The sequence below is a fragment of the Fusarium keratoplasticum genome, chromosome 1, assembly GCF_025433545.1.
Source record: "Fusarium keratoplasticum isolate Fu6.1 chromosome 1, whole genome shotgun sequence".
Classification (NCBI taxonomy): Eukaryota; Fungi; Ascomycota; class Sordariomycetes; order Hypocreales; family Nectriaceae; genus Fusarium; species Fusarium keratoplasticum.
The window spans coordinates 1,720,765-1,747,179 of NC_070529.1; the positions used below are offsets into that span (position 1 = coordinate 1,720,765).

General features: G+C 55.2%; 8 protein-coding genes across 8 annotated transcripts; 4 read left to right on the forward strand and 4 right to left on the reverse strand.

The window, feature by feature from the left end:
- Nucleotides 1–1,163: 1,163 nt before the first annotated feature.
- Nucleotides 1,164–1,985, reverse strand: NCS57_00051800 (Thioredoxin domain-containing protein; the record flags this gene model as incomplete). The annotated part of the gene is made up of 2 exons (XM_053050604.1): nt 1,164–1,241; nt 1,293–1,985. 2 exons carry the CDS (start codon nt 1,983–1,985, stop codon nt 1,164–1,166), a joined length of 771 nt encoding a protein of 256 aa, XP_052919119.1.
- Nucleotides 1,986–3,031: 1,046 nt separating this feature from the next.
- On the forward strand, nt 3,032–5,611 carry NCS57_00051900 (uncharacterized protein; the record flags this gene model as incomplete). The annotated part of the gene is made up of 3 exons (XM_053050605.1): nt 3,032–3,227; nt 3,284–5,437; nt 5,487–5,611. 3 exons carry the CDS (start codon nt 3,032–3,034, stop codon nt 5,609–5,611), a joined length of 2,475 nt encoding a protein of 824 aa, XP_052919120.1.
- Nucleotides 5,612–6,147: 536 nt separating this feature from the next.
- Nucleotides 6,148–6,660, reverse strand: NCS57_00052000 (uncharacterized protein; the record flags this gene model as incomplete). The annotated part of the gene is made up of 3 exons (XM_053050606.1): nt 6,148–6,175; nt 6,305–6,525; nt 6,589–6,660. 3 exons carry the CDS (start codon nt 6,658–6,660, stop codon nt 6,148–6,150), a joined length of 321 nt encoding a protein of 106 aa, XP_052919121.1.
- A 1,923-nt stretch (nt 6,661–8,583) lies between these two features.
- Nucleotides 8,584–10,135, forward strand: NCS57_00052100 (uncharacterized protein; the record flags this gene model as incomplete). Its single annotated transcript, XM_053050607.1, has 5 exons — nt 8,584–9,231; nt 9,287–9,397; nt 9,456–9,560; nt 9,617–9,730; nt 9,779–10,135. The coding sequence occupies 5 exons, from the start codon at nt 8,584–8,586 to the stop codon at nt 10,133–10,135; spliced, it is 1,335 nt and encodes a 444-aa protein (XP_052919122.1).
- A 628-nt stretch (nt 10,136–10,763) lies between these two features.
- NCS57_00052200 (Eukaryotic translation initiation factor 3 subunit D) lies at nt 10,764–12,602 on the reverse strand (the record flags this gene model as incomplete). Its single annotated transcript, XM_053050608.1, has 3 exons — nt 10,764–11,052; nt 11,106–12,339; nt 12,392–12,602. 3 exons carry the CDS (start codon nt 12,600–12,602, stop codon nt 10,764–10,766), a joined length of 1,734 nt encoding a protein of 577 aa, XP_052919123.1.
- Nucleotides 12,603–12,964: 362 nt separating this feature from the next.
- On the reverse strand, nt 12,965–14,327 carry NCS57_00052300 (uncharacterized protein; the record flags this gene model as incomplete). Its single annotated transcript, XM_053050609.1, has 5 exons — nt 12,965–13,049; nt 13,104–13,472; nt 13,585–13,959; nt 14,017–14,104; nt 14,168–14,327. 5 exons carry the CDS (start codon nt 14,325–14,327, stop codon nt 12,965–12,967), a joined length of 1,077 nt encoding a protein of 358 aa, XP_052919124.1.
- A 1,294-nt stretch (nt 14,328–15,621) lies between these two features.
- Nucleotides 15,622–16,598, forward strand: NCS57_00052400 (PlsC domain-containing protein; the record flags this gene model as incomplete). Its single annotated transcript, XM_053050610.1, has 2 exons — nt 15,622–16,117; nt 16,183–16,598. The coding sequence occupies 2 exons, from the start codon at nt 15,622–15,624 to the stop codon at nt 16,596–16,598; spliced, it is 912 nt and encodes a 303-aa protein (XP_052919125.1).
- Nucleotides 16,599–19,692: 3,094 nt separating this feature from the next.
- Nucleotides 19,693–25,534, forward strand: NCS57_00052500 (uncharacterized protein; the record flags this gene model as incomplete). The annotated part of the gene is made up of 2 exons (XM_053050611.1): nt 19,693–20,175; nt 20,231–25,534. The coding sequence occupies 2 exons, from the start codon at nt 19,693–19,695 to the stop codon at nt 25,532–25,534; spliced, it is 5,787 nt and encodes a 1,928-aa protein (XP_052919126.1).
- Between the last annotated feature and the right edge of the window lie 881 nt (nt 25,535–26,415).

Below are 26,415 nucleotides of genomic sequence, written 5' to 3' on the forward strand. Positions count from 1 at the left end.
GGGAATCGGACGGGAATCCCGCCGTCGTCCGTCAAGGTCAGGCCGTGAACACCGGCTTGGCATGGGAACTTATAAGCCTACGTATGCCTCACGGTGCCTGCGACGACGTCTTCAGGGTTTAACTCGACAGGTGGTGCTATGAATTGGTCCAACTCGGCCGAATAGACCGACGTGGCTTGCTTCGGTTGCTTGCTTGCTTGATCAGTCATGGCTTTCAGAATCACAAGTTACATCTCGTTAAGGTATCAGGTACCAACAAGCTCTTTGCTCGGGTCGAGGTCGAGTCTGGATGGAATCACAGCGACACCTGCTGAAGGGCGTTGTTGCTCTGCAAGCGAATGCCATGCCATGCCATGCATGGGCTTAGGTGAGCCATACTCACGATGCCTGCAAAGGGAACCACCAAGACCATCAACAGCTGGCGCCCATCGGATCCTAGACAAGCCCGACCACTCCTCACTCGCTAGCTCCTCTCGCTGTGAGTCATTCCTAAAAGCTCCATCGCCCTAAAACCAAAGAGAGAAACGGATTTCGGAGGACGGGCGTCGATTATCACCGGGATTTGTCAGCGCTTGTCACTCCACACGGCCCTGGTTGACGCCAGGTCGATCATTGCCATTCCACAGCTTCGACACGGATGGGCGCATCAAGCAACATGAACAAGATTATGCCTTTTATGTCGTCGGTGCTGACTCGAAGGATATATCATTAGCTCATCCTCTCCTTGCTTTCATAACTAATCCGGATTCTTGGGCAAAAACGGTTAATCTCGGCTCCCTCATGACCAACTCGAACCTCCCTGCCCAACGCGACGACCCGTGAAGCCTTTGGACACGACTTGATACCATCCAAAGGAAGATTTGCACGGCTGGCCGAAGAAACATGCGCTCAGTAATGTTCCGCGGTCACATAATCCACATGATTATCCTTCCAACTTGGCTTGACAACCCTTCCCATTGTCCCTTGAATGCAGAGTTTCGCATCATCCTCACATGCCATCACTTCGCCATCGCAGGGCCTGATGATATCTTACCGCCGGAACCTCTCACTTATAAGAGATTCTACTCATACCTCAGCAGCATAGTATCCGGCAGACTCGCTAGGGCCACATTCACGTCGTGGAAATAAGATGCGCACAAATGTTCTCGCAATATGTTCCATTTTCAGGCCGCTGCGCCAGCGGTGGTGCTCACGCTGTACTTGCCGAGAAACTCGGGGTCGTTGCCCATCTCTTCCTTGACCTGTAGAGCTGTTAGTTTGGTCAAGCAGGAGACTTTGTGCAAGTGACTTACAATGTCCAATCCGCCGACGAGCTCACCATCGATCCAGAGCTGGGGGTATGTTGGCCAGTCGGCAAACTCCTTGAGTCCCTGTCGAACCTCGTCGTCGGCCAGAATGTTGAAGAAACCGTACTTGACTGAGTTGTCGCGCAGAAGACCAACCATTTGGCGCGAAAAGCCGCATTGAGGCGAACTGGGAGTGCCCTTCATGAAGAGCATCACGGGCGCGGCCTTGACAAGGTCGCCAAGACGCTTAAAGAGCTCCTCCTTCTTCTTTTCGGGATCCTCCTCCTCGGCGGCAGCGTTGTTGTCGACGTCCATACCGTTGGGGGCATCAGCAGCCGCTGCGCCCTCTCCCGATTGCTTCGCCTGCGTCTCGATGGCGGTTCGGACCTTGACGGCGCTGCTACCGCTAACAGTCTCGACGACCTGACCATTTCTCAGCAGGACGAGGAATGGGACGGCGGTAACATCGTAGGTCTCGCTGAGGTCGCTCAACTCCTCGGCATTGATAGACACCCACTTTGTGGCAGGAGGCTCGGTGACGGGATATTCGGAGGCGAGTGTCGACAGGACGGTAGCCATCTGGGCGCAGGGCGCGGCCCAAGGAGCGTGGAACGAGACGATAACTAGAGTAGTGGGGGGGACAGAGGCGAGCAGCTGCTCCCACTGAGGGATGCTGGTGACTTCGGTGATGGTGGACATGGCGGCAGTTGAGGACTATGGAATTAGATGGTGTATCAGGGTTTAGATCTGATAAGGAAAATTGGACGGAATGTGGTTGGAAGTTGGAGTTTTGGCGTTGATCCACGCCCGAGTCAAGCGGCGTCAAAAGGGCAGGCAGGCACGGCGGGTTTGTACTGTAGAATTTTGGCGGGGTACCGACTCGAGTGGCGCCGAGGGGCAATTCCTCACCCAGCAGAAGAGGTGCGAATTCTCATGCTGCACTTGCGTCATTTCGTTTGGCTGGCCGTCCTCCCCTGCGACCGACCGAGTGCCGGTCCAGAGTGCGGACTCGGTTGATGCATGAGACCTCACGTCCCGCTTACGTGAATACCCCCGGTTGTTAAAAACATGAGATACCAAATCAATACTCTCTAATTATTATGGCGAAAAGACTAGGTTTAAGGCCTAAGGATTTTAAGAAAATTATCATAAGTAATTTCATAATATTAGAAAGTGATTATGCTTTTGTTTTCTTATTTATCCTCTAGTTTACTTATAATTAGGCTGTCAAGTTAGCCCTTTCTGTAATCTTAGCTACCGTGTGCCCCCTCAGCTCACCGCGTAGGTACCTGCCCTGTACTCGGCCAAGCCCCTACACCAGCTGTCCAGCTGTTGGGCGCCAAAAGGAACCTGGCAGATGGAGCTACCTACATCATCAGCCACACGCTGCACTCCACGAGTTGGCAGTAACCCACTTCTCTCTGAGTGACTCTCTCCCACCGAGTTCCAGTTCCAGCTTCGAAACTCTGTTCCGACTCCTGGCATACCTTCAGCGATTCCCCCACCGCTGTATGACTTCAGGTATCTAGGGGCGCTCTTCCTTGAAGCTTCATCCTCCATCTCCGGTTGCTCCGTGTCCGGAATTCCACCGCCTCTTTCCCGCCCACTTTGTCCAGCTCTCGCCGTGTGGAGTTGCTCGCCGCAGCAACGGTGTCAACGTCACCCCCAACCCCCGTCATCCAAACTCGTCCGTCAGCTCGCGGCTTCAACCTTCTCTCATCACCTAACCCTCAACTCTCACAACCATGGCTTCCTTAAACCTCTCGATAAATGGCCCGTCCATAAAGAGCAGCTACAATGGCGTCGTCAACGGACCCCCGCCTTCATCCGATTCTCCCACCTATGCTCACTGGGCCCTGTTCTCCGTCCAAGCCCCTCTCCTGAATGCCTTCCAGGACAGCGGCGCCAAGGAGAGCATCCTCAAGGTCCAAGGCACCGGCGGTACGGCACACTTTATAGACACCTCCCCGATCGCCCATTCGCTAACACAACTACAGACGGTGAGCTCGCTGACCTGATTGAGGACTTCAGCGAGGGTCGCATCCAGTTCGCATTCGCCAAGGTCAAGGACCCCAACAGCGGTCTACCCAAGAGTATCCTGATCGCCTGGTGTGGAGGAGGCGTCCCCGAACGAACCAAGGGCTACTTCACCAGCCACCTGGCCGCCGTCTCCAAGGTCCTCCACGGATACCACGTCCAGATCACAGCTCGCTCCGAGAGCGATCTCGAAATCGACTCAATCATGCAAAAGGTGGCCGATGCATCCGGCGCCAAGTACTCGGCAGGAAGCTCTGGTGCACCTCGTGCCGCTGCTCCCCCGCCCGTCAAGTCGAAGCCCGTCTTCACCCCAACTACATCGAGCCGTGTCAACCCCCTCGTCGCTGCTCGGTCCAGGAAGGATGAGAACGTCGATGCCGATGGCTGGGGCGCTGATGCTCCCCCTGTCACCAGGACTCAGCTTGAGAAGGTCGAGTCGGCTTATAAGCCCACCAAGGTCAACATGGCCCACCTCAGCCAGCAGCCTACAGCAACAACCAGTGGCGACGCCCCCGTGAAGAGGAATGAGGCTCCCGCCGATGTGGTCAAGGGCGGTTACCAACCGATTGGCAAGGTCGATATCGCCGCTATTCGTGCCCAGGCTCAAAAACAGCAGGACGACCGCCCGACTCCTGTGAAGGGAGCCTATGAGCCCATTGGAAAGGTTGACATTGCCGCCATCCGAGCCAAGGCGCAAAAGCCTGCTGCTGGAGATGCAGAGGCCGAGGAACAAGAGTCGCGGCCGGTCTCTGAGCGCATGGCTGCCTTTTCCCAGCCTGCCCAGTCTGAGCGTCTGACATCGCTTCCCAAGCCCAAGGTCGCCAACAAGTTCGGAGGTGCCTCGAGCTTCTCGGGAACCAAGGCTCCCGCACCTGGTGGTCTGGGCTTCGGAGCGCCCGCTGCTCCAAAGGCTGCCCCTGTTGGTGCTGCCAGCCGTACATTTGCGGACCAAGGAGGCAAGACCCCTGCTCAGCTTTGGGCCGAGCGAAAGGCCAAGGAGAGGGGAACTGATGTCGCCAGCGTAACCACCGCCGCCGTCAGTACACCACCCGTCCAGCCTCAGAAGAGTGGAAGCGAGTGGAAGAGCGGCTACAGTGGAAAGAGCTGGGCTCCCGTCCAGACTGGAGATTACGGCCGTGGCATCCCTGGACAAGTGAGCCAGGACAACACTGGTGAGGATCAAGGCGAGGAGGGGCCAGGATCTCCTTCAGGCGGTGTGTCTGCTCTGCGAGATCGATTCAAGGACACGGCTCCTATCAGCGCTGGCACTCCTCCCGTGCATCGTGCTGCAGAGGAAGAGGCCGTGCCGCCACCTATCCCCGATAACTCTCGACCATCTGGCGGCTTTGCCCTTCCAGGTCTGCCCAGCCGACCTGCTCCTGCAGACGAGCAAGAAGACGAGCGAGAAGATCCTTCGGCGTACCAGACAGCTGCTGAGCGAGAACGATCTCCCTCGCCTCCTCGTGTCGCTGTTCCTGTCAGCCGTGGGCCAGTGCCTCCCGTTGGAACTTCTCCTGAGCAACGTGCGCCTCCACCTATCCCTCCCAGCCAGATCGATGTGCCCAAGGAGGAGGATCTGGCCAGTGACAAGGAGGTTTCTTCCACGGCCCGGATTGCTGGCGGTGTGGCAGGTGGCATTGCCGTTGGGGCTGTAGCCGGTGCCGGCGCTGTGGCTGCCGCGCACGCATTGGAACGGGAGCCCTCACCAGAGCCTGAGCCTGAGCCTGAGCCCGTTCGTGCTCCTGCTCCTGCTGCTGTGGCCCCTGCACAGCCCGCTGAGGAGGCTCAGGGCGGTTACCGTGCTGTGATCCAGTACGACTACGAGAAGGCCGAGGACAACGAAATCGATCTGGTTGAGGGAGAGTATGTGACAAACATCGAGATGGTGGATGATGATTGGTGGATGGGTACCAACTCTCGAGGCGAGAGCGGTCTCTTCCCTAGCAATTACGTCGAGGTGGTGGAAGATGACGAGCCGGCTGCTGCCGCACCACCTCCTCCCCCCGCCCCGGCGGCTGAGCCCGAGCCCGAGCCTCCGGCGCCTGCTGCCGCTCCGGCTGCCGCCGGACCCACGGCCACTGCGCTGTATGATTACGAGGCCGCGGAAGATAACGGTATGTGGTCTCATTCTTTACTTTTGACACAAACTAACACTGCCAATAGAGCTGAGCTTCCCCGAGGACGCCACTATTACCAACCTGGAGTTCCCCGACGAGGACTGGTGGTTCGGACACTATGGTGGACAGGCAGGTCTCTTCCCCGCCAACTACGTGCAGCTTGACCAGTAAATTTGTGGTGTGGGCGGTATAGCAGTCATCAAACACAATGGGAGGAGAACATTTAGGAGAGGGAAAAGCGTGTGGTGATGACATGGTAAAAATAAGCAAGTAAATCAGTTTTCATGCAAAAGGCATTTTCCAGAGCAGTTTTCTCATGGCAAGTTCAGATGCAGTGGGTGAACCTTGTTCGCAAGGTAACGGACAGGTATGGACTGAACAATTGGTATTTAAATGAGCTTGCTTCCATAAGCTCTACAGTGATGGATACGTTTCTCGGGATTGGCTCCTAGTTTCATTAACCAAGCAAGGATTGAGGGTGTGTCGCATCTTGCATATTCCCCGTGGTTCTCTCCTCCCTTCTCTTCTCTTCACCATCCAATCCACCATTGTCGCAAAAGGTATATACCAGGAAGTAAAGCGGGTATTCGTGACAGCATTTCCAAGACGAGTCGCGCATGTTGTGTACGTAAAACTGAGTTATTGGCATCGTATAATAGCAAGTCCTTGGGCAATTGGTTTGACTTGTACTCGTGGGCAGGTTGTGTTTAAAAGAGACAATCGCAACATTCGAAACTAGACGATGGCGACAAGGGTCAGCGAGGCCTATGCGTTGGGGCAATGGGGTTGAGAGGCGCAGCCGCACGGCACACACAGTTGGGCAGCCTGCGCGCTGTTACTGCAAACCCCCCGGGTACAACTCACCAGCATTCACAGCCTTCTTCGCACACGCAGCAACAGCAGAGCGCCGCGAGACAGGCTGTCAAGCAATTGCCGCCGCCCTTCCCACCGCCTTGCTGCTGGGGAGGAGGTGCTTGCTGGTACTGCATGGGAGGCTGGCCCTGGGGCGGGCCATAATATTGACCTTGAGGGGGACCATACTGGCCCTGGGGAGGGCCGTACTGGCCTTGCGGGGGACCATAGGACTGCGAGGGAACAAGTCAGCGTGATGCGACTCGGTGGTTTGTGTTTGTCGTCGGGCCGCTTACGGGATTGGGCTGTTGAGGATAACCACCGCCGCCACCACCACCACCACCGCCATAGTATTCTTGGGCAGACATGATGAATGCGATTTACTATACGAGGTAAGGATAGATGAGCTGGATGCGCCAGAGGGAGGAGCGAGATTGTCGCGATGCTGATGCGCAAAGAAGCGATAAGTACAAAGAGCACAAGAAGAGGCGTAAGAAAGAAAGCAAGGGCGCGTAGCCGGATCTAAAAAGCTTCGAATCGAGGTCACGGGCAAACCTCAGCTTGCGCAAAAGAAGGAAGGCATTGGCCACTCATCGAGCGGAGATAAATCCGGCCACACCCAGACCCCGGAGAGGGAAGCTCCCCCCGATGACGGGGCCTGGAGCTAGCATCGGCCAATCCGGAGCTGATGCTCTAGCGGGGCTGTGACCCATGATGGGTAAGACGGCAGGAGGGAGGAGAATGCTGTGGCTTGGGTCTCAGTTGGCATGATGATGATATTCCTGTCGATTCTGGATGCCGCACTCTCAGAACAGGAGTGCGGAAATGGACAATTCTTTTTCGCTATTATTACGAAAAATCGTATACTCTACCTACTCATGCACGCTGCCAAGTGCATTGGAATATGCAGCCTCTGACACATTCCTAACTTTTGTCATGACGCCGCTGTCCCACATTCACAGCCACAGTTGACCAGCTGGTCCAGTATAGAAAGCTTGGCTGGCCCATGACGAATCTCTTTTGCCTCTCTCGTCAGGCGTGTAACTTCAGAAAAAAGAGTAAAATCCTGAGAGAGAGTCGGGCTGACCGTGCCGTTCTTACCGAACAGCCCACTAGGTAGACTACCCCAACCCATTTCCCTCCCCCCTTGTTAGCCGATCTTTCTCCCCAGAGCCGCCATTCGCCAGGTTCATGAGGAGATGCAAGGTTTGAGATCAGCCAATGATTGGTTTATGGCGAAAGGTTGCACAGATGCTACAAAGTGAATGACTTAAAAACGCCGACACCTTGGGCTGACTTTTGTGGTGGGCCATGCGCATAATTAAGTCACCTAGGTACACAATACATGTTTCAAGGAGTTGACCGGGTTAGATCCTCACTCTTGCTATTGTATTCCGTGTTGAGGTATAACGGTGTGGTATTGTCACGTGACTACCCTGAGCCTCAACAGACTCTCCATCCAACAACAATAGGCACCAGAATCAAGATGAATCAAGATCAGTATAATCCCGAATCCAGGCACTTGCGCCCAATATGGCCGCAATAACGGGTACGAACACTGGCAACCCACCACGTCGCGCCAACTTTGGATGTATCTCTATACCTCTCACGTACTCAAATTCAATCAAGATTCAATCCACTCGGCCTCTTCTCCCAGCCTCAGAGTCGCGGCACCTATACCGAGATATGCGGAAGCTCACTTACGCCACGAGTACAGGTTGTACTTTCATTCATCGGTAGAAGAATCTGGGCGTTCTCTCCTCTAAATAGGCGCTCTCTTTTGAACGAGCACCCCCCTCGTCCCTCCGACACCAACCGAGGGGCTCCTCGAGTGTCGGGTCTCGTTTGCTATTTCTCTTCGTCGCTCCCTCTCTCCCTCCTACATTCACAGCACAGTCACTGAATCACCCAAACCCTCGTCACCTAATCACAATACTCCCCGCTTGCTTCCATTCGCCTGCGCTGACTCCCTTGCGTTTTCAGCAGTGGTTTCTCTCACAAACAGTCCCCCGCAAGGGGACCTGTTTATCGCTCCCGGTCGCTTTCTTCCTCTGTGAGGATCGAGCATCTCCTCTTTCCCTGCTCAACTTCATCGCTTCTGCCGGTGAGCAACCTCTTGCTCCATCGCCCTTTCCAAATCTGCTACACCTATCAGGCTCTTTTTCTTCTATCCTATTTCGCTCTCACCACGCCTTGGTGTTTCTGCCGTACCAGATTCATTCTATTCTCTTCTCTCCGTTGTCAACATCTTTACTGAAATCCCCTCGCTACTCATGGCTCCCCCACCAACCATGAGGGAGGACACTCCCGAGGTCGTCAACTCCCCTGCCGACACAATCATCATGGACATGGAGCTCGACCGACAATCGTCGCACACCGTAGAAGCTGCCACTAGTGGCCCCTCGGATCCAGAGTGGAGGGAATCGGCATCTCCTATGCTGCATGCTACTTGGACCTCGACCACGACCGCCATGGCCAAGTGCGACTTCTGCCAGCGTGGTAACCGAGGAACTCTTCAGCAGTGTCGCGATTGTGGTCTTTCCATTTGCCAAGAGTGCTTTGACGCCGGGCGACTGGATCGTCGTCACCAACTCGATGCCGACCGTGTTGATTGGAATCAGCACAACAAGAATGGCCGACAGTTGAAGAAGATGCCCCCGAGAGCGAGACCTAGATTCTCCAGTTCTTCGGCAGCCTTCCCAGCGGGAACCTCAGCATTGCCACAGTCTCAAGAGAGAGGACAGTCCGGGGGAGTTACTCCTCGCGACACGGCATCACCATCGAACTCCGCACCCTCTACCCCCGAAAGATCCAGTTTTGGAGAGAGGTTTGATCGCACTCCTCGGGGTGAGCGTGGCAGGCCTGTCACAGTTGGGGACTACCAGGGGAACAATGGATATGCCTCTATCCAGCCTCATTTTTCGTCTGCCGTCGAACAGGTATTACCAGAGATACGTCCAGTCTTCGAGTGGCATCTAACTAACCATCATCTAGACAGAGACAGAGAATAATTGGAATTATCGATTCAGCCAACCACCAGGTCAACACCGAGGGTATCTTAATGGTTCTTCCAGTTATCACGACGTTGCTCTCGCAAGCAGCGAGGTACTTGCAGTGGCACCTTGACTTGTATTCAGGATCTATTCAACTAACAACGCATTAGGACCCATCCTCATGGAACAATGCTTTCAGCCAGCCTCCGGCTCAACATCAACAGGATCATCAGGGTTCTTCTGCCTACCATAGCTCCGCTCCCGCAACTGCTGAGGTACTTGCAGAGATACCTTGACTTGCATAGGACGTTCTCAGCTGACATTTTCCCAGAACCCAAACTCGTGGAACGACATGTTCGACCAGCCCCAAACTGGACACCGGTATGATCAAATGCAGTCTTCCCAGAATAGCTCTGCTTCCTCAGACCATAGCGAATGGCGTCAGGTACGTTGGCCTATCTCTTCAAGTCATTCACAGCCGACAATACAACAGTCAACTCAATCTTCCTCTGCGTATAACGTCAACCAACATGCGTATCATGACCAGCAGCAGCCCACGGCCAACCTTCCGATGCCCTCGCACCAGGCTTCGTCCAGCAGCTGGCAACCACATAGCTCCCCATACACGCCTGCCTCGGGGTCTGGCCTGTATTACCCGGACCTCTCCAACTATGCTCTTGTTTCTATAGCTGTGGCCCCGGCATCGTTCCCACAATCCCCCAGTCGGGCACGCTCTACTCCAAGAGTCTTGCCTGACATGGACATGCCATTCTTCATGTCTCCTTACGCTCTTCAGCACGAGCCAGCAGGACCTCCACGACGATACGAGGACTATTTTAATCTCCATTAATCCGGGGCGGCATCATTTCAAGGCCAGGACTCGGACCAGCCCGTCACGAACCATCTAGCCTATCGCCTGCCTTTGGTTCATACACTCGAGGGGAGTGAGGACGATGGCCATGATACTGGCTCCTCGAGGCACTTTCTACGAGTGTCGCCAAACTAGGAAGGACGGAAATGATTGGATGGGTTGCTAATAACGACTTTGAGGGCAGGATACCTCAGACCAGGATACTCCAGGTCAAGGCAGCTGATTATCAGCATCATCACATGTATTCTATCTCTCTAGTTTACTTCCCATCTCTCTGTCTCTGATTGGGTCTCCGAGAGTCAACCTTGACTCTCACTCTAATAGACTCAATCTGAACCAACTCACAAGCTACACCAGCAAATGTCGTCACGTAAAGAGTAAAATCACGTATTCTTTTGATACCGCGCTGCAACTGCAGCCCAAAAAAAGAAAACCTTATACAGGACATGATGGAGATGGCATCCGCTGCTTCAAATCATTAAGAGCATAGGGACTAGCTGCAATCTCATTCCTTTTGGTTCCCAGTTCCATCCCGGCCATGATCATCATCGTTGTCATGAAGCAATAACCCACAAGCCCAACTCCACGGTTTCGCCTTCTCTCCCCCTTACTCGTCGTCGCCCTGAGGCTCCTCCACCTCTTCCTCGTCGTCCTCGTCGAAGCTGCCGGCAGGCACCTCGTACAGACGGAGGATGGACTTGTTGGGGTCCTTGACCAGGACGAACTTGGCCTCCTGGTCGGGGCTGCTCAGGCACATGTCGACAATGGTGCGCACGATACCCCAACCGTTGTTGAGGGACAGGTTCATCTGGTTGGCAAAGTCGCGGGGCTTCCAGCCGACAACGCCCAGGACGACGTGCTTGTCGTTGGAGCGGGGGTTCAGACGAGAGACGAAACTGTCATCAATGTCAGTAAAGGGTGGTTCAAGAAAGGGTCCAGAGTAACATACCCAAGCTTCATGAAGTCGGCCTTGGCCAGGATGCTCTGCACCGTCCATCGGGCGAGCTTGCAGCTGTTGTTCTTCATCTCGGTGGCCACGACGGCACCGCGCTGGGTCACGAGCTTGCTTCGCCAGTCGAGGGCGCCGCCGCTGCCCTGGGCCTTGCTGTCGAACTCGTTGAGGGCGTGGATGCTGACGAGCTGGTCGTCGCCGCTGATGGCGTTCTTCTGCACCGCGTCGACCTCGGTTCGCACGATCAGGTGGACGGGCTCCTCCTCGTTGGTCGACAGGTCGAACCGCCTGTACTTGTAGGCCTTGCTGGCAGGGGGGTCGGTGTCCTCGGAGGAGTTGTAGAAGGGGTTGGCGTGGGCCATGGTGGCCTTGGACGAGTCGCTCTCGTGGACGACCTGGTTGGCAAAGTTGTGGTTGATGTAGGTGGCCTCCTCGGCGAGGGCGTTGGGCTGGTTGATGGTGTCCTTGCTGCCGTCGGCGGCATCCAGGGGAGCGTCGATGGCGTTCTCGTTGACCGTCACCATGTCGAGAGCGGCATTATCGCGCTTGTCCAGGAAGACCTTGTTGCCGTGTCGAGAAATGACAATATCCCAGGGGTACACGGAGCGGGTCGCGCACATGAGCATGGAGAGGATGCTGTCGGTGGCAAAGATGGTGGCCTCGTCCTTCTCGGCGAGCTCCTGGATAACGGGATCGGAAGAGGTGGTGACGTTGTAGGCGGCTCGGTCGATGGGGGTGAGCTTCCTCTCGGCGCCCTTGACGGGCTGCTTGTCGTAGGAGCGGTCGTAGTAGTAGAGGAAGCCGTAGTCGTCGATATCCTCGCCGTCGTCGGTGTCGAGGTTCAGCTTGGCCAGGCGGTTAAAGTCAATCTCCTCAAGCAGCTTCCACTCGGCCTTGACGTTGATGCTGGCATCGCGGTTGCGAGCAGGCTTGTCATAGTCCTTCCAGCCGAAGCGGCGACCGCGAGCGCCAGTGTTGGACCGGCCGCCCCGGTCGTAGCCGCCGTAGCCCTGTCGGCCACCGGCGCCGGTCCTCTGGAGCTGGGTCCGTCCGCCTCGGGCGCCGCCGGCCTGGCCTTGGCCACGGCCACGGCCACGAGTGAAGACGGCACCGCGGCCGTATCTTGTCTTGGTCGAGTCTCGGACGTTGCTGACGACGGAGAAGGTGGATTCGTCCTCGGCGGGAGGAGCATTGAAGGTGACGGCATGGCTGGAGCCATAAACTTGCTGATCTGTATGACATATAAACAATGATTCCATCCAAGACTGAGGATAACAGCCTACCTCTAAAGTTCCTGTTGTACTGCGCTCGTCCGCCACGCTCACGGTCCTTGCCCTCGGCAGTCCAGTCAGCCATGCGGCCCAGCTTGTCACCCTTGGAGAAGGGCGCATAGGGCACGCCGTTGAGGGTGGTCTCGGTGGTGACCGAGGGACCCCATCCGTCGCCGGGGGGGCAGGCTTCGCAGATCTTGACGTAGTCGAGAGAGTCGCCCATCTTGAATGATTATTTTCGATGGAGGTCGAGAACGGAGGGTGGGGGAGGGGAGTTGGGTCGCTCGGTTCGAGGCGATGCTTGAATTTGGACTTTGACGATGAATTTGTGGTGGGGTGGAGGGCCTTCAGTGTGGGGCACGAAAAAAATATCACAAGCCCCGCGTTGTGTGCGCTTCAGCCACGTCAAGCCACAGTTGGCTTTGAGAATAGCATCAGAAGAGTCGAGTATATATATATCTTCAAACACCAATCTCCTACATCTCATCCCATCCTCGGACAAATTAACATGGTATCACCGCACCTAAGCACCGCCATAAAACATTTCAATAGTATAACCCCATTATCAACAACCAACCAACACATCTATCCGCACATCACTGTGTCCTTACCTCCGAGCACACTATCCATAGCATCTCGCACCTCAAACTCCTCCATCACGGCTCCAAAACTATACCATCGGGTCAGCATCTTCCAAAGAGTCACCACACTAGAACCGACTTACCCGTAGCACCTCACCTTTCGGACAAGCTCCTCTCCGAGCTTCCGAAAGTCCTCCGCCGAGAGTTCCATCACCTTGGGGTGGGACATGACCATAACCCACGCCATGATGGGAGTCACTTCACCATCCAGATCCAAACTCTTGCTGAGATTTAGTAGAGTTGCAAGGTCGGCCCTTGGCACCTCCCATGTCTTTTGGTTCAGCTCGCTGCCTAACGGAACGTGAGTCTTCCCAAATGGACAGCCAAGCATCGAGTCTGGGGACGGGCCGGGGGGGCACGATGCCATAAGTGCATGGCCACATGGTTCTCCGTCATGCTCGGCGGATCTCTCGACCATGTACTGGATATGTGTCATGCAAGGTCTCTCGAGGCTACAGACAGTTAGCCAGCTGGTCTTATATCGTGACTTGCCAAAGCACACGAAACTCGCATGGGTTCATACGGGAGTATCATTGGGAAGTCTTCGAAGAGGACTTATCGTACGTTAAAACGAAATCAATGCCTGCCTGCTCCATGTCAGCACCTCCCCGATTTAGGGTGTGATGCGTGTCATGCTGTTGCTGGCCAGACGTATTGCCTTGGTTGACAGCCAAAGGCAGCTGGATCGGTGAAGAAACCGACGGTGCAGTTGACCGCGAGGTCAGGGGAGTAGACGAACCAGGGCCTTGGCTCGTAGAGCTCCCTGCAGCGTATGGGCTGCCATAGTGAAGTCCAGCCTGGGTCAAGAGGTCCCGCAGACGCTTGTTCTCGTCGGCTAGTCTCTCTCGGTCCAGAGACACGTTGCTAAAGACCTCTTTGAGCCTGAGCACTTCATCTTCTAGTGCCTTGATGTAGAGCTCTTTTCTCTCTCGGTGAGTTCTAAAAGGTGAGATACAAAGTCAGGTGTGGGTTTTTCACTGAGCTCGGTCAACATACCGCTGAGCCTGCCTGTTTAGTTCTTGGCGTCTTGTGAGAGCAGGTTTACTATTCGGCTTAGGTCCACGCTTCTTGGGCGGGTTCCCCTCTGAGACCGCGTGCTATTAGACTCGGGAAGGATCACGTCAGATGAAATCACTCAGATGCTTACCACGCGTTGTCCTCTTGTCGGCAAGGTTCTTGTAAAAGTCTGGATCTAGAGTAGAGCCCCCAGTCCTGTCATCCTCTGAGCTCGGGGCCGCTCGCTCCGGTGACAAGGATGAGGAAAGGTCGCGCTCCGATACTCCAAGATGGGAGTTGAAGGTCGCCATGCTTGGTCACGTCTGAGTGATGAGACTCGTAATCCCTTGAGATGGCTGAGGAATTGATCAGTTTTGAAGAGCTGATGGAAGCCAGCGGCTGACGAAAGAGTCGTGGCTTGGTCATCTATGGTCAGAGCCGGAGATACTGACTGTGTCGTCACTGGTGACTAATTCCAATTCCCAAAATGCGATATGCCCCGAGGGCACAGCCCAGTGCGGAGGAAGCTAAGACAACCCTGAAGTATGTGCTGCAAGAGTTGACAGGTGCGAGGTACTGGAAGTGATGGTTCAATGGTATATGGCTGGGTTGATGCAATGATTTGAGAAAGATGCTGGTTGCTCGGGAGAACCGATGATTGTGTCGGGGGTTCTAGAACCTCAGGCAGGCGCTTGGGAATGGGGAGGCCGTCAATGGCTTAGTAAGGTCGAGTCTGATTCGCCAAGGAGGAGCTTCCACCCAAGGTAAGCCCGAGTTGGCTGAGATGGGCGTGCCTGAGGCGTTGACGATGGTGCACAACCAGCCAAATGTGCTTATCGGATGGATGTGGACGAGATAAAGGGACACTGTATCACGTAGGTCAGATCCCTCATAAGCAGTTTACAATAATATTGTTCAAGTTGTAAGGGTTGAGCAAGTTCTGTGGCTCGTCTCAGATGATCAATGCAAATCCCCGCATTCTCCGCCCCTCAACTCCGACGGGTCCAACTTGTACTTCTCTATCACGCCTAAACCTGATGCGGAAAACAGACATTGGCATCCGCCCTCACAGAAACTAATCATGGGTTTCACCGAAGAATCACTGGGCGTCGAAAGAAATGCATCGGGTTCAAAGAAACAGGGTTCCAAAAAGCCATACCTGCGTACAAGCCCCGTTGCCGAATTCCTGGGCGATAGGGTAGGCCTCGCTCGCCTCCCGGGTATTTATGGGGACGCTGCGCCAGGGGGGCTTCAGGAACGTGTTGTGACGTTGCCGCTTCGACCTGGGCTGGCAAGATAAGACAGTCAACTGCTGTGCAAGACACGAATGAGACAGGCCTGAGGCTGTATCGCGGGTTGAGTTGACATGTGCCTGTCAGTGTCAATGTCAATCTGAGAGACGTCTCGCCCTTCAGCTGAGGCCATCAACCGGCCAATGATACACTCCGCGAGACGGCTTCTTCGGGAATGAATGTCGTCATCCATTTGCACTTGCAAGACGAGTAGAACCTCTAAAAGATTGAGGCGCCGTCGAGTCACTACCGTACAATCAATGATTCTTCCCACGACGATGCGTGAATAGAAAGCTCCGGCTGGATTGCTGTAATGGCCCAGAGCAGCAGCACCTTACGCAACCACATGCGAGGCATCGTCCTGACAGCCCCATGGGTTCTGTATCTCTTCTTGGCCGATACCGTTCTGTCACTTTTGCTGCCGCTGAAACTCTTCTCCCCTCGACTCGTCTACGACGCCTCGTCCCAGGTTGCCCGGTCTGTATGGGCATGGATACAACTCATATTCACACGCGCCAACGGAGCGCACATTTCGATCTCTGGTGATGCCTTACCTCGCGGAGAGTCAGCCATTGTCGTGTCCAACCATGTCGCCTGGTCCGACTTCTATCTTATCCAGGCCCTGGCCATGAGGGCAGGCATGCTTGGCCGGTGTCGCTACTTTGCCAAGGCTCAGCTGCGCTTTGTTCCTTTTCTTGGATGGGGCCTCTGGGCCATGGGCATGCCGCTGGTGAGCCGCAACTGGCTCCGAGACAAGAGCGAGCTTGATCACGTCTTTTCCGACATGGTCCAGAAAGCCTTTCCGACATGTAAGCCCATCGAATCGAGCGGCGGCTTGTCGATCTTCGTAGATGAAACTAACTCCATAACCCAGGGCTGATCAGTTTCAGCGAGGGCACCCGCTTCACTCCGGCCAAGTACCAGGAGTCGATCGACTTTTGCAGGCTGGCAAATCGGCGGCAGCCCAGGAATCTGCTCTACCCACGCACCAAGGGCTTCATTGCTACGGTCCAGCACCTCCGACAGGCGCCACACGTCAAGGCAGTCTACGACTTGACCATTGCTTATCAGCATCAAGGGACCTTCCAGAGGGCGCCCTCCATGTGGGAGACGTTGAGCACACCAGGACTCAGCGAACAGGGTGGGTACAAGTTCCACGTGCATGTTCGACGTTTCCCCATTGAGTCGCTGCCGGCAAAGGACGAGGAGCTGGCGGCATGGCTCGAGGAGCTGTGGATGGAGAAGGGAAAGATTCTCGAGGCGCAGGAGGAGCAATGGCTGGACCGGTAAATCAATACGAACAACATGAACAATATCATCACCTCAATCGTCTGTTGTCATGCCACATGCAAGCAAGAGCTTGTTTCCAAACATCAGAGTAGAGTGGACGTGATCTGGAATGACATGGATCATGACTTGGCTACCCGGGAGACGGACAGAGCGGTTCTCTCTTTTGTCATCATTGCTGCATGAATGTCTCGGGCGGATGGTGGGAGGGAATGGAATGGCTGACCGCAAAGAGGCGTCGATTCGCTACAGGGTGCAGACGGGCGTCATTGGGGGCGCCATAAGAGACGGGCGTTATAGTCGGAAGTGGCCAGAGCTGCAGGGCATGTGACGGAGGCAATCCCTTCAGAAAGCCGGTGATGAGGCGCATTGTTTGGAGACGACCGGCAGTTGATGTGGATGGATGCATGGAAGTCAAGGTGGGCAAGGTACAGCAGACCAAAGGCAAGGCGAGGGACTCTCTCTGCTACCCTGCAACCCTGGAGACGGGCCCCAAGGTCCCGAGCACGGCCTGGGATAGATGGGAGATGGTGGAGAGTGGTGCAATGTTGGTGATGGTTGCGCATCTGGGCTGGTCAGGGGGACAGGCGACAGGCGGGAGGGCTAGACAAGTGCGCACCTGAGTAAGCAAAGCCAGTCAAGAAACAGTCAAAGTCTGGGGGCGGGAGGGGAAACAGCACCAAGATCAGCTCATTGCTGCAGTAAACCCATCACTCTGATCCGAGCGTATTGTCCAGATCGGGAGTCTGAGCAGCTGGTGACCACCAGATGGGAGAAGCACGACCAAAGACAAGACGGCGGTGAGTCTGGAGAGGAATAACAGCGTGACTCACGAAGCCATCCATGTCCGTGATCTCAAGAGGTGCTATCTAGGTACCCAATAACAAGACAGGTCAGGCCAACCAGTCGTTCGACCGGGAACGGGAACGGAGACGGAGACGGCATAAACAACTTATGCAGCAACCACTTGGGGGAGGAGGGGGGAAACAAAACAATACCTACCTACCCATGGTTGCGTTGCGTTGTATTGACCGGCACCTAGAACCTGGCACATTCATTGCACCACCACGCGAAGATGGAAGGGAGGCAGCAAGAACCCGCGGAGGCCAAAAGCAAGCAACAAGGCAAGCAACGCCAACACCAGACATAGAGGGGGGTTTCAATGCGAGGGGGGCAATGGGAATTGCATGAGAGAAGAGGGACCCGGCTGATGAGCGGGTTCAATGTCTTGTTCCAATTGGTAGGTCAAGGTTGACGTCGTTATGGCATGAAGAACTCATTTGGAGCTCGCTGGCATTAGAGCATCACGGAATCTCCATTACCTACCTCCAGCACACCCAAAAGCCACCGGCAGCGAGCTAGGGATAAATCAAATGCGGCTTGACGAAAGATGCCTGTCTCGCCATGTCCGGGCCGTCTCCGCGAGACGCCCGCTCGTCGGCCGGTGGCTCAACCCATGGCACCAAGTTTGGGGCAACGGTCATTGGAGGCGGTCGGCGACGGAGGGTAAACTTGGGGGTTGAGGATTGCTGTAGCTTGAGTGCCGGGGGTTATCTACCCAGACCCAGCAGCAGCAGCAGCCCCAAGGTACAAGCACCAAGTAGGGTGAGACTGTTGCAGTATTGGTGCCATTGGGTCGTCGATTGGTTGGGGAGAGTGCAGATGCGGCCATAGAAGGCGGAGAGGGGGAGAAACCAGAAGGGATCATCAGTTTTTTGCACTCCCTCGTGTTTCCTTCCTGCAGCCCCGACGAGGCACCTGATGGCAAAACCTTTTCCTGTCAGGTCCTTTGACGGAGCAGATCGTGGCTGCACTTCCTTCCCGTGGTGTATGTAATGTACTGTACTGTATGCTGTAGCACACTGCACATGAGATGGTTCCATCCACGGGTTAGGGAGTCTAGGCGTCGACCATTTGGGCATGGAATCTCGATCGTCACGGACAAAGGAGTCCTCTTACAGTGCGTGAGGCACGTGGGGGGTGAAGCAAAGCCTCGTCCTTCTGCGCTGTCCCTTCTCCTCTGATGAAACCTCTCTTGCATTGGATAACAGAATCAAGAAGAATCCTCAGGGTTGCGAGCAAGTGTTGAGGTTAATAACAGAAAAGACAAAAACAAACATGGGAAGGGGAGGGGGTTGGGTAAACATCGGGGTCCTGCCTGTCGTGTCCTGGGTCCATTCTCTTGTTGTCTGAAACGTTGACACAATGGAGAAACACTGCCGCAGAAACCAGCGTTGGCGAAAATAGCGACCGAAAAAAAAATAAAAAAAAAATCTCAACTGGCTGATGGAGATTCCTTGGGTGCAGTGCTAACGGATCCATGGCCTGGAACGATAAGTGACAAAGCACGCATCTTACACAGCCTGGGCAAGCGCTGGAACAAGGTGCCCGCAACACTGCAGCTCAGCACAACTAGGAGCTAGCCCCCCGGTGGTGGTGGGCGGTGATTGGCCTATGCGCCTTCCTTCCCCGCTTATTGTATCATGAGAGGAAGGAACGCGAGCATCGTGAGGCGCCTTGGTCTGAACTTTGTCTCTCTCCCCCTTCGAAGGCTTAAACGGCGACTTTGACCCAGGCTCTTGAGCGTCTCGGACAAACAAATACTCGAACCGACTCGTGCGGATTCCACCATAGTCGACAAGTCCATCCCGAACGACCCCCATCCCCGTCCCGTCGAGTAACGAGGCCAATTCGTCCTGCCTGTGCCCGAGCAAGGTACCCACGTCGTCCGTTTGGTCGTCGCTCGTTCTCGGGTCCCCATTCTACGCACACAAGACTCTCCTCGGCTCCAGACGCTTCAAAGACTGCCACCAGCTCGCTCGATCGATTTTTCCACGGCCCAGGCCAAAAGCCTTTCCACAGCGTCAGCCCGAGTTCCTCCTCGCTGCCGGCCCTCAGTCATGTCTTCGAGTCTCGCGGGTCTGTAGTTCTGGCGCCCTTGCCAGACCCCGAGTCTCTCCCCACTTGTGCTTCTTGCTGGCTCACCAGCTGCCCTCACGCCGGGCACCCGGCCGAATATCCCACGGCCGACGACAACCACGAAACGCCCAACACTGCCTCCTCCGACGAATCGAGCAGTTACCAACTTTGAGACGCCATGGACTCTCCGTCGGGCGCCTCGCTGGCGCCCCCGGCCGTCGCCTCTCTGAGAGCACAACAAGCCACTGCTATGGAGAGATCTTTGAGCCAGGACATCCGGGAAGAACGCGAGGAGCTCCGTGAAGCCGCCGAGCAGACCCTAAACACCATCGTCGACCTCAATCTCGATGGCACCATCAAATGGGTCAGTCCGTCATGGACCGACGTTGTGGGGACACAGTTCGAGACTGTTAACGGCCTCCCCATCTCCGACTTGATAGTCAGCGACAACAAGAACGTCTTCACCGAGGTTGTCGAGTCTATGAAGAAGGATGATTCTCGAAGCCACCGAGTCCGTTTTGCCGTTCAGCTTGGACCCCTCTCCAAGTTGCTCACAATCGACGACCTCCAAGATGACCCCGAGAACCAGCAACCACAAATTGTCGACCTTGAAGCCCAGGGAATCATGGTTTACGACAGTGTTTCGGGTGGTGAGAGCCACGTAAGACGGACCCAGCCTTGCACCACCAATCATGCATACTAACAATACCTCACAGATTATGTGGATGCTGCGTCCTTGGATCGCTCCTCGAGAGATCAAGATTGACCTTCCCAATGTCATTGTCAACTCGCTAGGCTCTGGGGCTGAGGTTTTGGCAAGCTATCTGACTCAGCTTGCTGAGAGTGGCCTTGATGAGCCCGAGCAACAAGACCCCCCACCCCCGGTCCTCTGCCGCATTTGCGAGCGTCAGATTCCCCGCTGGTGGTTTGAGAAGCATACCGATCTCTGTCTACAGGAGCATCGAGCTGAGATGGATGTACAGATGGCCCAGGAGAATTTGACTGAGCATCGACACTCTATCGTTAAAGTCCTCGACGCCTTGGAGGCTCGCAAGAGTCGATCATTGGCTGGTGACCAATCCTCGCTCCCCATTGCCGAGTACAAGGGCCTGCCTATCGGGCCACCGCCTTCAACACAATCGTCACCTGGCAGCTCCTTGCCTCGATCAAGGGAGCGTTCTGGTGGACTCGGGCATACTAGGGCACGCTCGTTCGCCGTCCGCCGACCCCAGGCCCGAATTGTCGAGCTCCTCATGGATCTCTGCGATACTGCCATTGAGATCAGCACTCCTGCCATCAAGGAGTCTTCGACACAGCACAACAACGGCGAGTTCCGGACCCAGTCGCCGCAGTCCGAATCACGAATATCACAGGTTCTACAATGGCAATCACCAAGTACAAACACGTTGGAGCAGGAGCAGGGCCTGGCTCTTCTGTGTGCTGATACGGAAAAGGTCGCTCGAAACAAGGTCGATGCCGTCTTTCGCCACAGGAAGATCATCGAATATGCCGAGCGTATTCGAATTGAGCTGGCGTGTCTCGTCCAGGACTGCATTGACGAAGCATTGAGGAAGGCAGCTCGTATTGCCGCTGGTGACCTGACAGATTCCACAGAGGAGGGAGAAGAACTGGGCCCAGAAGAGTACGACCAATGCGAAGTGTGTGATGAAGACGTCGTCGAGAACGACGAGGAGATTTTACCCGAGACTCTACCTCCTCAGTCTAACCCTCCCCAGTCTGTTGCATCCGAGCCTCGCGAGAATGAGAACTTTGCCGAGCCGTTGAATAGCCCGTCTGCACTGGCTACAGCCCTCCGTCAGATGGACATCTCCGACAGGAAGAATCGTTCGCGGCCGACTTCGTTCGTTGCGTCCACCAGATCCAGCAGCCCGAAGGAGTGCCCTACCCCAAGGTCCCATCTCGGTGGCTTAAGCAACCTAGGGGCTCAGGCGCGAGACACACGCAGAGACTCTCTTTACTTAGAGGGCGAACTTGTCGATAGCGAAGGGAGTTTCCGATCGTCATCGGTTGCATCTCGTAACGCCCCCAGGACCGAGTCCCCCATCTCCGAGTTTGGGGACCTTCGGCGTGCTGCAAGCACACGGAGACGTCACCGGAGAAGTCTCATTCTACCTGGCACTTCGTCCCCTCACCGCCAGGAATCCCCCTCCAGACCAGCTCAGCCATCTTCCCCCTTGCGGATCAAGGCCCGGGGATTCCCCACGTCTCAAGAAGGAATGGTATCCCCAGAGGCTTCACCCATGCTTCCTGGAAGCGATTTCAGCTCCCCTGCCACGCACCCTCATAGACATCACAGAAGACAGTCTTCAGCAGCCATATCTGACTTTGTCATGAAGCCACCACCTTCACCCCGTTTGGGCGCCGGTGCTCCTCCCCAGCCTCGTCCAACGCAGCCCTCAATCAAGGACTTTGAGATTATCAAGCCCATCAGCAAGGGCGCTTTCGGCAGCGTCTACCTCTCCAAGAAGAAGTCTACAGGAGAGTACTTTGCAATCAAGGTTCTCAAGAAGGCCGACATGGTTGCCAAGAACCAGGTCGGCAACGTCAAAGCCGAGCGTGCCATCATGATGTGGCAAGGAGAGAGTGACTTTGTTGCCAAGCTCTACTGGACATTCTCAAGCAAGGACTATCTCTATCTTGTGATGGAATATCTGAACGGCGGCGACTGCGCCTCGCTCATCAAAGTTCTTGGCGGGCTCCCTGAAGAATGGGTGAAGAAATATCTTGGCGAGGTGGTCTTGGGTGTCGAGCACCTCCATAGTCGCGGCATTATTCATCGTGACTTGAAGCCTGATAACCTCCTCATTGACCAGAAGGGCCACCTCAAGCTCACAGACTTTGGCCTTTCTCGTATGGGTTTGGTTGGCCGACAGAAGCGGGCGTTGAATAGTGAGAACTCAGACGGAACACCAGACTTGCTGAAGCAAGGGCCCTTTGCTCGATCTACGTCTATCGCATCCTCGAGATCTACTTCTCTTGACTTGCATGGGCCTGCTCATTCGCCCAGCGCAACACCCCAGATGACCCCAGAGGTTGGCAGTTTGGGGCAGCCGTCCTATTTCAACCTCACCCAGGAGCCACGTCGAGTGTCGGGCACCCATCGAAGTGACAGTGGCGGCAGCGAGACACTCGCACACATGGTTACCAACTTCTCCTTAAACGATCCCGAGACCGCCTCTCAGCCCAACAGCATAAAATCGCCTCTAGATGAGGAAGTCATTGCCCAAGGATCACCGGATTTGCCACCGACCGTAAATGCGAGAATCAGCATGGACAGCCATACCAGGAATTCCCTTCCACCATCCAACATGATGCCCCCTCCAATGGCCTTGTTTAACCCCGAAGATACCAACCGACGCTTCGTGGGTACGCCAGACTACCTGGCCCCCGAAACCATCAAAGGTGACAAGCAGGACGAAACTAGTGATTGGTGGTCTGTTGGTTGTATTCTCTTTGAGTTTCTCTACGGTTTCCCCCCCTTCCATGCTAGCGAGGCTGAGGAAGTCTTTGAGAACATCCTGGCGCGAAAGATTCAATGGCCAGACGAGGATGAGTGCGAGCTGGTGTCTGAGGAGGCCAAGGATCTTATCAACAAGCTGTTGTGTATGGAACCCCACCAGCGGTTGGGCTCTAATCGCGAGGACAAGTTTCAGTCTGGCGGCGAAGAAATCCGGAAGCATCCCTGGTTCGATGAAGTGAACTGGGACACGCTCCTTGAGGATGAGGCTCAGTTTGTGCCTCAGCCAGAAAACCCTGAGGATACGGAGTACTTTGATGCCAGAGGCGCAGTCTTGCAGTCTTTTGCGGAGGAGATGGAGGACCAGACATCACCACCATCTTCAACTGCCGGCTCCGAGTATGCTGAGCGCCCTCATGACGCATTGTCACGAGTTCGGTCGCAGGTCAACTCGATCAGTCGGAAACTCATGCCGCTGCACATCCCTCCTCATGTACGCGACCTCAAGTCGAGGCGCCTGAGTGAACCAGTAGCGATGGACGACTTTGGATCATTTTCATTCAAGAATCTTCCTGTGCTAGAGAAGGCCAACAAGGATGTCATCCAGAAGCTGCGAGCCGAAGCTCTCGCCGCGCAGAGCAAGCAGACCTCTGTTAGCCCCGGAGCTGCAAGCAGCGTGATATCTCCTGCACCTTCACTCGAAGGCAGCCCCGTGATGTCGAACCCTATTTCAAGGACCATTTCCAATGCCAAGGCGACAACCCGTGCACAGTCGCCATCTGGCTTCACAAACGCTTCTCCAAGTCGGGCCTCTCAGCCATCATCCCCCTTGCTCGTCTCGTTTGTGGCTGGACAAGGGACGGATGGGCGACGAAAGGCGTCAAGCAACTCTTCAAGCCTCTCTCACCAATCGACAGCCGCATCTCTGCAGGCCAGCTCGGCATTTGAGATTCCCAAGGTGCCTCCGAGTTTGCAAAAGGCTGCCACCACGGTTGCAGCAACAACTTCGTCCCCTGCCAAGGGCCGTGGAACGGCGCCGCCTCCCCTATCCCTATCGCCCCAGAAGTCCATCTCAACACCACGACAGTCAAGCAATTCGTCGGCAGGACGATCGAGGTCACTTACGGTGGGCTCACAGTCCCAAGACGGCAGTCCCGTTGCGACAGACATTTTGCATCATCATCGCAACCGCAGAAGCCAGGTGTTCGACATGTCTCCGTCTTCGTCAGACAATGAAGGCGAGAAGCACAACGCCCTGCTTAGGGTACAGCGACGCAGACAGAGCTCAAGGCGACTATCTCAGATTGCTTTTGACGCTGGACCTACCTTCCGGCCATTGGATGTCTTGATCTGCGAGGATCATCCAGTGTCACGTATGGTCATGGAGAAGCTACTGGAGAAGCTTCGATGCCGAACCATATCCGTACCAAACGGGTCCGAGGCAGTCCGTTACTCGATGAGCGAGATCAAGTTCGACGTGATCTTCCTCGAGTATCAGTTGCCACAGATCAACGGAGCCGACGTAGCACGGATGATCCGGGAGACAAAGAATGCCAATTCGCACACGCCAATTGTGGCCATCACGGCATATCTCAAGGAGCTTCAGGCGCCTCACTACTTTGACTCACTGATCGAGAAGCCCATCAGCTCATCGAAGCTGACCGAAGTGCTTCGAGGGTTATGCCAATGGCGACCCGAATCCCCAGGACAAAGTTCATCTCTGGGCATGGTCCGACCGGTGCCCATGGGGATCAGGAAAGCCAACGCGCGCGTAGAGGACAGCCCAACGTCGGGCTCATCCATCTTCGCGGGACGCCTTGGGACAGCGATGATGTCGAGCCGTGAAGATTCGATCAGCTCTTCCCTGTTTGGCGACTCGGAATCAGTGACGACAGACGAAGTGCCAGTCGTCATCAGCCGCAAGGCAACGAACGACTGGGACGAAGGGGGCCTGAACATCACAACGGATGGCGACATGATTGAGGTATCGAGGAAGGCAATGCCCCAACTTCTAGCGCAGCAGTCAGCACCAGCACAAATGGAGCACCGACCACGAGCTAGCGATAAGCTTAAGGGAAAGAGGGACGGATCGGAGCAAAGAGCGCTAGATGGTACCGAGTCTGCCGATGATGAGGACGAGGAACTCGGGAGCGGAAGGGAGAAGTCGCTCGCACGCAACAGCCAGCAGATCCTGGGCAAGACAAACCTCCCCAGTTCTAAGCTGGGAATCGAGATGATGCGGGCAAATAGCCACGATAGCTTGACGATGGGATCAGAGAGCACTCCTGAGGCTGTGACACAAGTTGTGACGACGCCATCCAAGGAGATGGAGATGGGACTACTCGACGGTGGAGTGCTTGCGCCAGAAGCGACAGCACAGACACCACCTGAAGGGGGATCCAAGAAGGAAGGGGAGACAGACGGAAGCGACAAGGACGGGGCTGACAGCGTGGACGCTACACCCCGGCCGTTGACGACGACGCGGGTGGATGGCAACGGCGGTGAAGACGATGAGGCGACACCAAGGCCGGCTGGGAGATGACGATCTCTCAGCAAGGTCGGGCAAGCAAGGCGACGCAGCAGCTGTAACATGTTAGAAACGGGGCATGTTGCAGTATTTCGGCATGGAAGATGATGGATGTTCCTGTTGTTGTTGTTGCCCATTATTTCTTGAAATTTCCTTTGTATCTACGAAATGCAGCGTGGCGTTTGAGCGGAGACAACTGAGCCAAGTTGAAGAAGAGCTGAGTGGATGGATGGACATGGAGGCTGTCTCATTTAAGCGCACGAAATTGTGCGGGGAAGCGAGAGAAGGAGATGAGATGAGAGAGCAAGGGCATGGATGCAGGCGAACAGACTGAACTCGCACAAGACATTCAAAGAGTGAGTGATTGCATCCTCCGGTAAAGGGAAGGGCATTGGAGTTTCTTGACTTTAGTTGTCTCGTCATTGCTGGGGAGAGTTGAAGATGATTGCATGCATGGGCAGAAGACTTGGACAATCAAACTCACAAAACAAAAAAGGTACAAAAAAAAAAAGAAGAAAAAGGCACGTCATTGGGACACAGATATGTCTCATCAAGAGTGATTGCAAGGAATATGGGAGTTGTCGTGGTAGGGGTTTGATGGGTCTTTTGATGGCGATGGTGGCTCAGAGTGACGAGGAGGGAGTCGGCGGATCAGCACAACGCCAGGGTTTCCTTGACGGCGACCTTGTTCGTTGCTGTATCACTGTTGCTGCTCATTCACGTCTCGTTGGGCCGCCTCGCTCTGCCCAAGGTACATGCGATGGATTACATGCTGTGTTGTACTAGAGATTCCAAACAAGCAAGATACAAACCTCGATGCATGATCCCTACCGGGTGTCGTAACCTAAGTGAGCCTGATACAGAGACACGACGCATGTTTGGCTGGCGTCGTGTAA